This window comes from Dysidea avara, chromosome 8 (genome assembly GCF_963678975.1).
Source record: "Dysidea avara chromosome 8, odDysAvar1.4, whole genome shotgun sequence".
Taxonomy (NCBI): Eukaryota; Metazoa; Porifera; class Demospongiae; order Dictyoceratida; family Dysideidae; genus Dysidea; species Dysidea avara.
In genome coordinates this window covers 20025478-20040186 of record NC_089279.1, presented here as the reverse complement: position 1 = coordinate 20040186, position 14709 = coordinate 20025478, and the positions used below count along the sequence as shown (strand labels likewise).

Below are 14709 nucleotides of genomic sequence, written 5' to 3'. Positions count from 1 at the left end.
ATATTTAAAACATGAAGTAGGGATCCAAGTATGACAGGATGATAGTATTACAACATAGCTATGAAAGGGTATACCATCATTGGTCACAATACTTCTTTAACTCCTTTAGATAGGTCTAGGTTATAGCTTTTTGCATGCAAGATTTCAGACCTGGAGTTTTCTTTGTCTGGCTGCAGGAATCCTGAAAGGCACCACTGCGAGCAAGTTCAGGCCCATAGCCAGGGTGGGGTTCAGGGGGTTCTGAAGAACCGCCCTCTTGGAAAAAAGGTCAACAATTTCAGTAAAAAGGTCCACAATTTTAGTATACAAGTCCAAATTTTCAGTAGCAAAAGTCCATTAGCTACAGTTTACTAAATACCACTAATAAGAAGCTACTCCGAGTAGCTCATTCAGTGCTTGTATTAAATGCAATGCAAGATCGAGATACTCTAATAGAGCAGTCAACTACTCTAATAGAACAATCACTCTAATGCAACAGTATTTTTTTTGTATGTACCCCACCACTTAATTTATTTACAAAAACATATTGAGATTGTGTTTTCATTAAAATAATAAAAAAAATTGGTGGACAAGCCTCTCCATGCAGAGCCCACGAATAGCATCCATATTTCAACTCCATGCAATGTGTGTTTAAGACACTCTTTGTTCTGCTCCACTGCCCCTGTTGATCATGACAGAGCGCTCAATCTTTCCCATTCTTATTCACTGTGACATTCCAATGTATTATAGACACATCCATGTGCAGACAGTATAATTACAGTAGCAATAGAGATATTTTTCCAAATGTCATCCATACAGCTGGTCTTCAGCTTACCTTAAAAAATGTTATTTTTATTGACTGAAATGCCACTAAATTCAACCTTTCTGTATCTATTTTCAAAAAAAAAATCCTGGGGTGGCCTGCCCCCAGACCCCCTAGTTTGCACATACCATAATATTTGAATCATGGCATACAAAAGGTCCACTTTTCTTCAAAAAGAACCTACCCAGATAAAAATCTGGCTACAGCCCTGGAGTTTGCATAAAATATTGTTACGATATATCATTTAGCCTCTAGTCTTTTGACTGGTCAGGCTGGCTGGCAGGCAGGCTGGCAGGAAGATTAAATTGGATTTTGGCAGGTTTTTTTTTTAAATTTTATTTTTTTAAATTTCAATATTGTCCTTTCTGTGAGGGTTGTCTTAGTTTTAATGCTAGATTTGACATTAAGAGTTTTTTTGATGGCATGTTCTGTCATATAAACATTTCAATGATCCTGGCTTTTTTCAATTTAAGGGGGATACCAGGAGCGGATCCAGGAGTTGGCAAGGGGAGGGGCACAAATAGGGTAAGTTGTGGGTGGTTGGGGAGAGCCAGATTCTCTCCATTTTTGAAGCAGCAAATAATCGCCTCTTAGTAGTGTCTCACTGTTGATTTTTGCCATTTTAGACTTTTCAAATGGTTGTGAAGTTTTAAAAGCTCTGAATGTCTTAAACAACAGCAACACGATAATTATTTTTAGAGGCACTTAGCATGCACGAAGGTGCTGGGTGACTATTTTACAGTTAGTTTGACTTTGGTTTGCTTTGATTTCAGGTGAATTTGTAATATATGCTAGTAAAATGTGCATATTTTCACGAGTTGATAAAGTGATCTTGGCCTGACATAAAGTTTAGGAGCTATCTTAATCAGAAGCATGGGGAGGGGAAGGGGGGCATTTGCTCCAAATGCCCCATCCTGGATCCGCCATTGGATACCTATTATACAGTAGTACTGTACTGTATGATAGTACAGTAGTAGCATTATATGATAGTACAGTAGTACTGTATAGTATAGGGATACAAAGACTAGGATATTTTGCTATATACCAAAAATATTGACCATCACAACATAGTTACCATCAAGAGCTTTTCGTGTTGTTTTCGTAAGTATTGCACCATATACCTTCAATGATTTAAGTGAGTGGATTAAGTTCAGGTGTACTCCAATGTAGGGCTGTGTAATGCAAAGAGTGTAGCGTAAAACTAAAATAACCGTTTTGCTTATATGCAAGCATGCACTTTGTTATGATAGTTATAGTATGTTCACGTTGAGCTGAACCCTGAAAAACAGCTAAAAATTAAAAGTGGATTTTTTCTCAACAGAGTTAACATTTCTGCCAACCAGATGATTATTGGTAACAGCAAAGATGTCAACAACAGACAAGTATGGTTTGGCTCCATTACAAGTTCGGGAAAGGGCTCTAATGGACATTGTACTTATATGGATTCTCCATAGGAAATGTATTGTGAAAATTTTGATTAGCCGTAAATATTATGTCAAGCATTTGAACAACAAGATTTTGAAATATTTTTAGCGGATCAAGTAGTACTGCAAATGAGCCAAATTTCAAGATCGTGTGTAATTGCATCCATGAGTTATTAAATGTTTTTGAGGATTCAGCTCAACACGAACATACTATAACCTTCTTTGATGCAGTATGTAGTAGGGGCTCACAAACAATGAATTAGTTATAATGTTAACAGATACCGTAAGCGCATTAATTTTGTGGGTAAAATTTTTGTTGTTTGCCAAAAAGACAGGTTTGCAAGTGTATTAAATTTCGTTGGTATGATTTTCGTGGTTTAATCTTGATGAGCAGTTTATTTTCTCGAGGAGCCGCGGGGAGCAAAATTCATGTTTTAAGGTCGCGTTTAAGGTTTACAGCTTAACAGCTTTGGCTACTCCATTTACGCTGGCATACTTATCTGGGACTCAGCAAACCATTTTGTGGGGTTGACTCACCACAAAATGATCTTGCCTGCTGGAAACAGAGGAAACGAGTCTTACATACTTGAACAAGGCCATCAGTATCCATTTAATAAACAAGTGCACACATGCGCATAGGCAGTGGAAACGGGGGGGCCATGCCCCTCCCCCCCCACACACACTTCTATGGGACACTGTTTGCATGCAAGAAAAGATCGAGATACTCTAATAGAACAGTCAAGATCTGGATACTCTATTAAATAGAGCAGTCACAGTATTCAGAAATGCAGTGTGGCTACTTAGCTACGTAGGTGTAGTTATAAATAAGGAGATATAATTGGTGGAGAGCAGCTATTGTCAGCAGGTAGTGACCTTTTTTTTGGTCTTCAATTTACAGCTGGCCTAGCCCCCTCACTTTTTAGCCTGCTTCACCACCCCTGGGTGCACGTGTAGTCGTCAGGTCGTACGTAGCGCATTACACAAAATTATGCGCGTTAACTTCTATGGGACACTGCTTGCATGCAAGAAAATATCGAGATACTCTAATAGAACAGTCAAGATCTGGATACTCTATTAAATAGAGTAGTCACAGTATTCAGAAATGCAGTGTGGCTACTTAGCTACGTAGGTGTAGTTATAAATAAGGAGATATAATTGGTGGAGAGCAGCTATTGTCAGCAGGTAGTGACCTTTTTTTGGTCTTCAACTTACAGCTGGCCTAGCCCCCTCACTTTTTAGCCTGCTTCACCGCCCCTGGGTGCACGTGTAGTCGTCAGGTCGTACGTAGCGCATTACATAGAATTATGCGCGTTAATCTATATATGTGACAAGATTTTACAAAACCGATCCAAATCGCACATCAGGCAAAATCAAACTAACACCTCCAGTGGATAGCTATACTATTGTACTAGTAGTTTTGACACTCAGTACCACTCAAACTACTCAAGGCTGGTTTCAACAGACATCTTTTCTGGTTGGTGTGTAGAGCTCAAGTGGCAGTTTTAGGCCTTGTAAAGGACCTGGCTTGGCAAGAACCAGCGGTTTACTGGTGGATAGCCTGATAATGTTGGCCAGACGTTTTTTCTGTGGATTTTGCTACATATCAGCCACTAAGGAACCAGCACAGCCTGCAATCTCGTCTCTGGACTCCAATCGTGGTCTGCCTCCATTTTGAGGTATAACCCTTGCCCACCCCTTTGTGAGCACTCGTGATACTACTTCGCTCATCCGACTGCTCAGATTTTCTATCTTATTTGGCGGGAAACTTTACAAGCAGCTACAAGTACTGGAAGCGACCTGAAAGGTAATAGATTGATGCATCTTTTGTGTAAATTTCATACGCGTGCTTGCTATCCTTGGAAAGTTATGCTGGCTTAAATTCTTTAAAACCGATTATCTCGAAACTTCTAATGTGTGATTTGGATCATTTTTCCAAAATCCAGTCATGTATTATATAAAGCTGAAAAACCGTCTGTCTGACCGTCCATCCATCTACAATTCCGATGGCATCCAACGATTTTCTTGCCAGTTGATGAACGTATCAAAGCGTTTTCTGTACCAAACTAAGCACTCATCATCTAAGAATTACCTCGCTTTTAAATGAAGCTTCTAACTGCCGTCGTTCGTCATTTACAGTGCGATTAGTACAAAGGTATAGACAAAATTCGCTTGAATCCTTTCTGTAAACCACATGCAAACCGCAAGTAAACACCTATTCCATTCAACTTAAGGATGCCTCTTTTATAGACCCTGTAGCTGATCACAACAAAGTTAATCACAAGTGACATTTAGATTATGTGGTAGAGCATTAGGCTTGAAACTGGTAGGATGTGAGTTCAAATCCCAGTTGTATCATTTTTTTTCCTTTTCCCAAACCTTTTGGTCACAACTTTTCTTCAACAACCTTTTTTGCTACAACTTTTTTTTTTTCTTTTTCACAGCCTTTTTAGTAACAGGTTTTTCTATTATGCATTCTTTCTTGCTATTTTCTCACTCTACAGTGAAAGCTGTGTATAGGGACTGACCAAAAGTGTCCTGATTATCAAGGTTTCCTGAATAGTTACATGCTAAGGAATACTTTGGGAGCGTTACCAAGTGTCCAGATTATGCAGGTGTCTACATTTTCAAGTGTCCTGATTAACAGGTTCCACTGTATTGGTTGATAATAGTTAGTAGTAACTAATTTTACTATACAAAGGTGATAATAATAGGTGATAATAGTCAGTAGTAGCTTACTCATACAGTTCTGTAAATGTAGGAATCATGGAGGTTAGAGGTGATGACAATAGGTATAGGTTGTAGTGTAGTAAAGAGAACAGGAGGGGGAGTGTTGTAGTATTTAACATACAAAGCTCAGCCTGCACCGTAGGCATGTATACTGCACCCTACATTATGTAGTTTCTTTTTGTTGTCAGTAAGTTAAATGTCATATGTATGGCATACATGACAGGTACTATACTAATATCACATAATATGTAGTTTGCGCCTGAGTGTGTGGTATTGACATAATATTATAGGTATGGACAGTAGTATAATATTACAGTTGTCTTTGCTTATGTAGCTACGGTATACAATCACAAATTGAGGTTGTGCTATGAGTGTAATACTACAACTAACAAGTTCATCACAAAATTTATGTACAATAACAAAACAGTGTGAAACATCCTGGAATACATCAACACTTTTAACTGCAGCAAAAGTTTGATTATATTATATATGTATATATGACAAACTAGTTGGATTCATGTCATTTTTGCCCAAGGACACACATATGTATATGTACATAATAGAGCAGCACAACTAAATTATATTTTATGTAACCACAGTATGAAGGCATGCATTAACTGATACCTGCACTTCACCCATTATACAACACAAAGTAAGTCCATAATGCATGCACTGCATCTCCTGTGTCATGCAAAGAGACACATCTCTGACTCCAGTGACACATATATCTGTCAAGAAGGTGTCTAGTTGTCAAGAAGGCAAGCCTAACATGTTATGTTTAAATAAATCATTGTAAAAACTTGTGCAACGTATATCAGATTGTTTGGCTTTGACTGTACCTCAACTAAAACCAACAAATTATTATGGTGGATATGCAAAGCTGGTTCGTTAATATTTGAGTGACACAAAACTAATTGTTGCACGTACTTATCTATTAAAAAAATATGTATACATCAGTGGCAGCAAATGTCACGTATCCATATGTGTTACCTAAAATTATTACTGTTAATAGCATAACTACAATAGGAGCACTAAAAAGTGTCAATGATGGGTTAGACTGTACTTTGTGTGCAAATTACAATGTTTGATTTTAAGAAATTAATGTACTGAATGTCGTGACAATTGCCTCAGGTCCTTGCACATACAGAAGTATTATATACTACATTTTAGCAGTGCCTATGTTATAGTCATATTGGCCCTCTGCTCAGCACGTGTGCTACATAGTTCTCATTAAATTAGAAATTAAAAGTTGAGAAGTACTACATACCAGCAAAACATTTACCCAATACATATTTTCACTTTATAACTCACCGTTGAAGGTTAAGATATCTGTGATTAGCTCTGCGCATGATGAAATATTTACAGAAATTGTTGGAATACAATAAAAATGTGATGAACATGATCAGTGGTAGTAATATCAGGGCAGCAACAATAAGCTCATTAGCAGCTACACTGCCAAGTAATATAGAATATGTTGTTCCAATATTCAAGCTCATAATCATCAACATTATCAGTAGAATCGACAAATCAAGTGAATTTAAACCACTATTCTTGTATGGCTGTACCCAAGCATGTACCATTGCAATTACCAAGCACAACATTTGAAGTATCAAATATCTGTAGTTAAGTTCAAGCATCTCCAAACTTATAACAGACAGTATTAGTAAACGGCATATTAGGTAAAAGGCAGCAAAACAATGGTATTTACTCTTGTAGCATCCTTGAAATTGGTCTAGAAGAGGTTTCACCTTGAAAAAACTAAACCATCTTCTCAGCAGTGGCTCAAAGAGTAGTAGAAAGGGAAGCCCAAGAACTATCACTATTCCACACAAGATGGCAATCAGCCCATATACAATGTGACGTCCACTGAAGTATTTGATGTCTGGAGATAAATAGGTGTAAACTCCATTAGCTCCATTAAAAGTTAAAGGTCGTAATAGTTGCCATGAGGTGGATGACAATGAAGTATAAAAGAGTAACAACAGCAAACAAATAGATCGAACTACTCCTCTCTGACCAAGAAAAGCAGTCACTCTAACCGAACGATTTGCAGCTCGAGCAATTATTAAGAGCAACAGTACTATTGCAAGTGGATGTATATAGTGAATGACTTCTTGATCAATTTCACTTAATCCTTCAGTAAAACACAGTTTACCAAGGAACTTTGGAGATATATTTACTATACTGGATAGAATAGTCACAAAAAGCATTAGTGCATCAGACACTATCAAGTCTTCTTCTATTATAAACTCCAACACACTGTAGAAGAATATGATGCCATACACATAACCTGTAATGGCTTCTACTGTTATAAAATACATCAGAAGGCGCACAACAAATATAGTCATTATCCAATACAAAATGGTTACTACAATTACAATGATCCTATCAATTTGACATTTATTAGTGAAAGCACATTTGTCTGAATCAAATGGCAGTGAAAAATTTTCATCACAGTCTCCACAACCAATTCCACTTCGATCAGAGCTACACCGAAAGCTAGAAACATTACAAAATTTACTGTTAATTGGACATGAACTAAAATCACAATAATTATTCGGACAAAGTGTAACTGCTCTTTCACCATTAACAGTTCCATACCAGTAGCCTCTCCTGATCTTCACTGGGTTAGAACATGATACTATGCCATTAAAATCAGAACAAATACAAATTTTACTGTCAATGTCATACTCATACCCAATATGGCAAGGTGACAAATGCAGCTTGATTGCAATATTTACTATTGGCATTTTACTAATTACACCACTAATAGAAGACAGCTGAACAGTTAGAACAATGTCACTTTTAACTTCTTTACCAGTGATGCTGAAACCTTGTGACATGCCTATGTAAACAAAAGAGCTAGAAATGCTGCTCAATTTGTAATCTGTGCAATGTATGCATTCAACATGAAATAATGCAGCTTCAGATGTATTATTAAAATAACCAATCACTTCTGCTGAATTCAATATCTTTTCACCCAACATAACATTGCTTATAGAGTAAGTCCCATTTTGATCACATGATTCACTTATGCAAGTTGCTGTAGGGCCTAGTGATACACTGTATGGAGATGTAGCTATTTGATTGTCATTGTTGGAATAGTTAAACTGTCTGGGTATATGAACAATTGAATTACTACTGGAGGAATTTCTATTAATGTGCCTACCTGCTTTACTAGAAATATTAAAAAATATTGAATTTCCAATAGAATTGGCAGTGTTGTCAATGAATGTTGCAGAATAGTTACCATCAACTCGAAATAACAACCAAGTCCCTTGAAATGGGCAATCCGCATATATGGCACCTCCAACTATCAAGGCAATATTATTTATGAACTCTACCCTAGCATTATCAGATAACACAGCATAGGAGGATTGGGTAAAATAAATACCGCCACCTTTGGTTCCGGCATTATTAGAAAAGATTACAGCACCAGTAATGGTCAACATACAATAATGCAAATACAGTGTATGGTCATTGTTTAGGTTATTTTTAAAAATGGTTGCTGATATATGAACTCTACCTATCAGACCAGCAGTACCAGACTTATGATCAAAAATATTGTACTTGATTTGCACAACGCTATTTCCATTGCTGTTTTGAAAAAATGTGCTATCGTAAATATGGATTCCAGTTAAAGCATGTAAGTGATAACGAGCATTAGAAATACTGACTACTGGGTTTCCATTGTTGTTATCAACAAATAAACAGTTTATTATATATGCCTGAATTCCATGGCTTTTTGATCCATCAATTTGCAAACTGGTATTGTTACCTACTAATCTGTTAAACTTAACAACACAGTAATCATGATTTTTGTAGACATGAAATGTAATTGTAGTCCCAGTTAAGCTTGAATCATTAAAGTGAACAGCTGCATACTTGGAGAATGACTCAATTTTAAAACTTGCAAACGTAAACTCTGATTTGTCTATGGATAGTGAAACAACTGTGGCATTTAGATTAACAATAAAATTATTGTGTTCTTCAAAACATGCAGAAGATGGTGCATTTGGAAGTTGGACACAGAAACTTCTGCTACCACCAGTTTCATAGAAATAGCTTAAATTATTAAAATGTAAAACAATGCTGTTCACTAATGCATAAATATAAATGCTTCCACCAATGATATCCCAGTTATCTATAAAGGTACAATTCTCAATGGAAATTTCTGATACTATAGACGGATCACTCAACCATATACATACTCCACCACCACAGTAACCAGATACATAATTCCTATTAAAAAGACCATGAATAAATCCATTGCGTATAAAAGTGCATTTACTAACAGTAAACTTCCAGCTGAAATGCTCAACTATACCATTTTTCTGCATTTGTTTAACAAGTAATCCACCACCTCCTCTACCACCAGAAGCATTACCATAATTGTACAAGAAATTGGTTTGCTGGATAGTTACTACTCCAGAAGCCCCTAGGATGACAATTCCAAATGCAGTCGATTTTTGAAAAGTGCACTTATTAATTACAATGTTGGATGACTGTTCCATAAAAACTGCTCCAGTAAACCCTGTACCTCCACACTGGTCCCATGTAATACCTGAAATATCAATGTTCTTACAGTTTACAAATGATACTCCACCAGTGTTGTTACAACTGATCACGGTACCATTATTTCCTGATATCCCAATTGTTGTATGACCACTTATCTTAATAAGAGATGATAATGGAACTATTGATGAAATGATGTTGATTAGTGTGTTATCTCTGACATAGTTTAGTGCACTTTCTAGTGATGAACAATCACAATTAAGATGGTACTTGCAACAATCAATACTGCTACTTCCATTAACATTTACAGTTATAACTCTCTTGTACTTCTGATCATCTAATCCACAAGTGTAACTGAAGTGTAGATCCAAGAGTAAAAGCAACACCCAGGTAAGCATCACAGTCCCTGAAAAATGTAGTCCCATACAGTCCCATACAGTCCCAGTCCCAGTCCCATACATGTAGCAGTCATTGATGACTGCTACATGTATGGTGTACAACATGCCTTTTTGTAGGACTGAGACCCTACTCATTAAAAAGTTTATTATTAATTTTGGTAACATCCAATTACACACAAATTTATTTTAAGAAAGTATATTATTTAATTAGTCATCCAAATGTTCTAGCCCAGTAAACTTTAGCTGTAACTGGTGAAGTAATGCATTTGTCCCTATTATAAAAAAAGGTGCAAAAATACTAAATGATCCAATGGAGAATGCCACTGTGACAGTAGGAGGCATTAGACCAGGTGTCTGTTAAAAATACAAACAAAAGTATACAGATATGCACGTATGCAGCATCAGTTACATATATATGCATGTTCAGTTGGATTAGCTATGGTTTATATGTGGAGTGTCAAAGTATTCCACAATGTTAATAATATAAAACCGTTTTGTATAGAGGTTATTTATGAAGCATGCGTCATGTCCATGAGCTTAAACAATGATTGCCACTACCTGCTTTAACAGTACATATATTTTAAAACCATTTCTCAGTCTCAAATTGTCAACAATATCAGTATATAGTTTTATTCTTGACAAGAAGTCTAAATGGATGGATCCAACCTGAGGCATTTAGGGCAAATCGCCCCCCTCCCCCAACTTGTAATTTTACATTCTTCATGTATGCATGGTACAACTGTACTTTACAAAGTATGTAGAGAGAATCTGTATTATGTTAATTTTGGAGCTGTGTGATAATAAGATTATTGAGATAAGTATCAATGCAATTATCATTATCGCATTATCGTGATAATAGTAAACTTCTGCATACCACAGGAAATCAACCTACAATGTATAAACAGCATGCAGTCATTTATCACTCTTTTCTTGTAACAATTTCCAGGTAATTTTTTTTGATACAAGATTTCCATTGTGATTAGTCCTGGTTTAGAGTAAACTTTTATAAAGAGTAAAATATTTGTAATGGTTTATGCAACTATCGTGATATTCGTGATGAGTAGCATTACACAGCCCTAATTAGGTTTTATCAAAAAGGATAGGCAAAGGGGCACACACTTAAAGCGAAAGTCACAATGGTTTTTGCTAGTGGAATGAAATCATCTCCTACCTTTTCCACAGTAACCCGGTGCTTAGCATCCTTAGCCACCTCTCCAGCTGCAGCAGCCACCCCAGCACAGGAGGAAGAGGAGGAAATATGAACAGCGTGAGTAGTACTGCAGACAGAGAGATTGAGATAGGCAGGACGGCCATGTTGATAATTAGGATGAAATATGAATATCTCTTGGACACTCGTGAACTGTCATCATTCAAAAGAGGCAAGTTGCTCCTTAAGAACTCCTGGATGGTCTTGTAACAAGGCATGATGAAGGATGTTAACTGAGGCATCGAGGCGGCGGATTCTCAAGAGGCCATGAGAGCTGACTGGAAGATGGTCACCAATGCTACATGTGCTTTGCAGGCACATACTATTATAAACTATTTTGTCCACGTACTTGGATATGAAAAAAATTTCAGAAACTAGGGAAACAAATGTTGTAAATTTGAACAAGAAGGATAGGGATTGTTAGTTGCAATCATGGAATAAAAAGTAATAGAGATGGAAAATGGATTGCTGATCATGAGGTGGTAATGTACACCACAAATCCCTATTTTGCCTCAATAGAAGAGTCAAATAAGGATATGTGGTTTACATTACCACCTCAGCGATCCCTTCTCTATTTCTATTCTTGTATATGCAGCTTTTCATGATTACAACTATTCAGGATCCCTATTCTTCTTGTTCAAGTTTACAATTTTCTGTTTACCAGACTTATATAATGAACATCCCCACCAAGCCACAACACAATGTACTTCATCCACTGCAAGTGCAACAATTTTTTCTTGATAGGACAATGTCAACAGTGTCTTACTTAGTGTTGTTCGTTAAGATATTTTCTGGACTAATAAAAACTAGTTACACCCCCCATCAAGGAGTCTTTTTTTTTGTAGTTCATAGCAGTGTTGAAACCGGGTCAGGTCATCCGGGTCACATTTTCTCCGGGTCAGACCCGGTTTACAAAATTATCCGAGTCTGACCTGGATTGGATCACGTGAGGAACGAAATTGTTCCTTTGATGACATGGAAACTTATTAATGCTAGTCGTGTAACTCTTTTGTGAGCCATGCCCACTTATCACATTACAAACATATGCTCAGCCACGCCCATTAATTAGTAAGTGCAGTCTGTAGTCCAAAACTGTCCGTTTCTGCCTGCAAGCTTACGTGGAGCCACACCCACTAATTGATTATTGTACAAGTTGTATATAGTCTAGTCTTGCAGCAGGAAAAGTACTTTTGTGAGCCACACCCACTTCAATATATCAGGAAATTGTAATACTAGTTATGCACGAAGCCACACCCAATTGCTGTCACAGTAGCTATGTGGAACCAAAACCTACTGACTGGTTTTAGATTATAAACTTACCGGCTTAGTTATCACATAACTACTCGTTTACTCAACATGAATCATATGCTCAAAACGTAGTCTCGCTCGCTTGAGACTACCCCAAACATAGCTCTTATGGCATGCATCGGCTTTAATTAATCCGGGTCACATCCAGGTCTAATCCGGATTGCTATCCGGGTCAGTGGGTCATCCGGGTCAGCAGTAGTGACCTGGTTTCAACGCTGGTTCATGACAATAAGTGCAACTAATGGACTTACACACAATATGGGATCCCCACACATCTACCAACACAAATCTTCTAGAAGCGGTTCAACGATTGGCAGCAAGGTTATGTTACAAGGACTACTCTAGATTCTCAAGTGTTTCATTAATGTTAGAAAATCTTAACTTACCTACCCTAAAAAGCAGGAGGAACAGAGCCAAATTACAGATGATGAATCACTAACAACCTGGTGTGTATTCCAAATGATTGTTTGATTCCTATTTCACCCTTCTTGAGAAATGGCTACTTCAACTAACTAGATACCAGAATTGATAGTTTTAAATTTTCCTTTTCCCCCTCAACAATCAAACTGTGGAACTCAATATAGTCAACTCCCACACACACGATCAGTTTTGTACCCTCTTAGATAATTATCACAATCACACCTGTGCGTTATAATCACATTGATTTCTGCACAACACACACAAATAATAATAATAAATAACATGTTTCCTTTTGCACCTACATTTATTGATGTAGTGGCTAAACAGATAACATCAACATGTATCTTGTATTTCATCTGATATTAATGGCACAAATCGGATTTACCATATCCAGTTTGTAAGGGGAAAAACCATCCTTCCTGCATAAAAATGCAGTATGGCTTGCTTCCTTTTCAAATTGAGTTTCAATAGAGCTTATCCAGGGGGCGTGGTAATTATGACAATGTGCCGGGGCACAAAATAATTCTATTGTCAGCCGCCATTTTGAGTGGAGAAGGCGTAAAATGAGTGTAACGTTCTCAAAGTACTATTCCGAGCTGGAAAGTGACATGAGGGAGAGGTATGATGAAAAGCTAAGACTGTTAAAAGCTTCAGAAGACCTCTACTGTCTGTTTAAGCATAGAAGTTGGTTATCAGAAAGAAGACAGCGTGTCTTGTGCATGTTGAATGGTTCGAGTAGACTGACATTACATACGTTACAATATCATTGGTGGATTTTGAACCCCTAGTTATTGTACTAAAGGCTTACAAAAGCCTGGATGTCAGGAAAATGACTTAACTTGCTGCAGCAAACTTAAAGAAATGCTGTGTGCAGGCTTCTCTGAAGAATATGTAGCCACCCATAACTTTAAAGGGGGATTTGACAAACTCTGGGAGTGCCTCACAAACTAGGCAAACAAATGAATACTGTGTCTAATAGCTCCTGCTGCCTTGGTCACTTGTACATCACTCACCTGACCGTTAGCAAAAGAATTGTAGTCCTGCAAACAGGCATTGAAACCTACAATTGTACCACAGTCCAATTACTGTATTTCAAACCTGTGTTGAATATGTACATGTATACATTATATATGTAATTTACACATTTCACATGTTGTTAATACAAAGTTATTGATGTATTGGGAGAGTAAAACCATCATTAGGATGTTTAAAACTCAATTACAATACCTCAGGACATGTGTGATCATACATACAAAATGCATAGTACAAACATAGCAAGTAAAGTACAAGAATAAACCAGAACATGACATACAAATGAACACATGACATTTATCAGATTTCCCTCTCCTAAGATGACCATCCAACATCCTGACCAACTGTCTTGACTAAGAACATATAGCTATAAGATTTGTAAGTAACTACGTAATTACTTAAGTAGTTGGTAATCAGAGTTGGGGTAGTTACTTCAGAAAAGTAACTAGTTACTAGTTACACGTTACTTTCATCCCATGTAACTTCGTAACAGTTATAGTTACCTTTCATAAGGTAACTAAGTACTCTAGTTACTAGTTACTTTTGTAGTATAAATTATGACTTGTTTTTTTGCCTTTGTAACATGAATTTTGCTCAGATTTGCATCATTAAGGGATGCAATACATATGTGCACTTAAAAGAACAATTCTGTTGCTATTTCAGGTCAGTTTTAATTATTGCTACGTCTGTCACTCAAGCTGAATCATAGAGAACAGTAAACAGAATATGTCTACTTAATGTGGCTGTAGCATATATGGCACAAAAATCGAAGTGCTCTTGCTTTTAAAGCATAACTAGTTATAGTTACAATGTAACTATAACTGTGATTAGTTACTATTGTAACTTAGTTACTTTTCAGACAATTACTCCTAGTTA

At 36.9% G+C, this 14709-nt stretch overlaps 2 protein-coding genes across 3 annotated transcripts in view; one reads left to right on the top strand and one right to left on the bottom strand.

The window, feature by feature from the left end:
• The window catches only part of LOC136264648 (uncharacterized), a 54174-nt gene that overhangs the window by 29402 nt on the left and 10063 nt on the right, over positions 1–14709 (bottom strand). Inside the window, exons 2-3 of one of the 2 annotated variants that reach the window (XM_066059423.1) lie at positions 13815–13899; positions 6265–10220 (exon numbers count right to left, since the gene is read on the bottom strand). In XM_066059423.1, the coding sequence (XP_065915495.1) occupies positions 6265–10031 (3767 nt within the window). In that variant the 5' untranslated portion in view covers positions 10032–10220; positions 13815–13899. The remainder of the gene's footprint in view (positions 1–6264; positions 10221–13814; positions 13900–14709) is intronic. The other variant, XM_066059424.1, reaches the window with a different exon arrangement.
• LOC136264647 (leucine-rich repeat serine/threonine-protein kinase 1-like) overlaps positions 8595–14709 on the top strand; it is a 56104-nt gene continuing 49989 nt past the window's right edge. The window contains exon 1 of the mRNA XM_066059421.1: positions 8595–9858. The gene's annotated coding sequence lies outside the window, so the exon portion shown is untranslated. The remainder of the gene's footprint in view (positions 9859–14709) is intronic.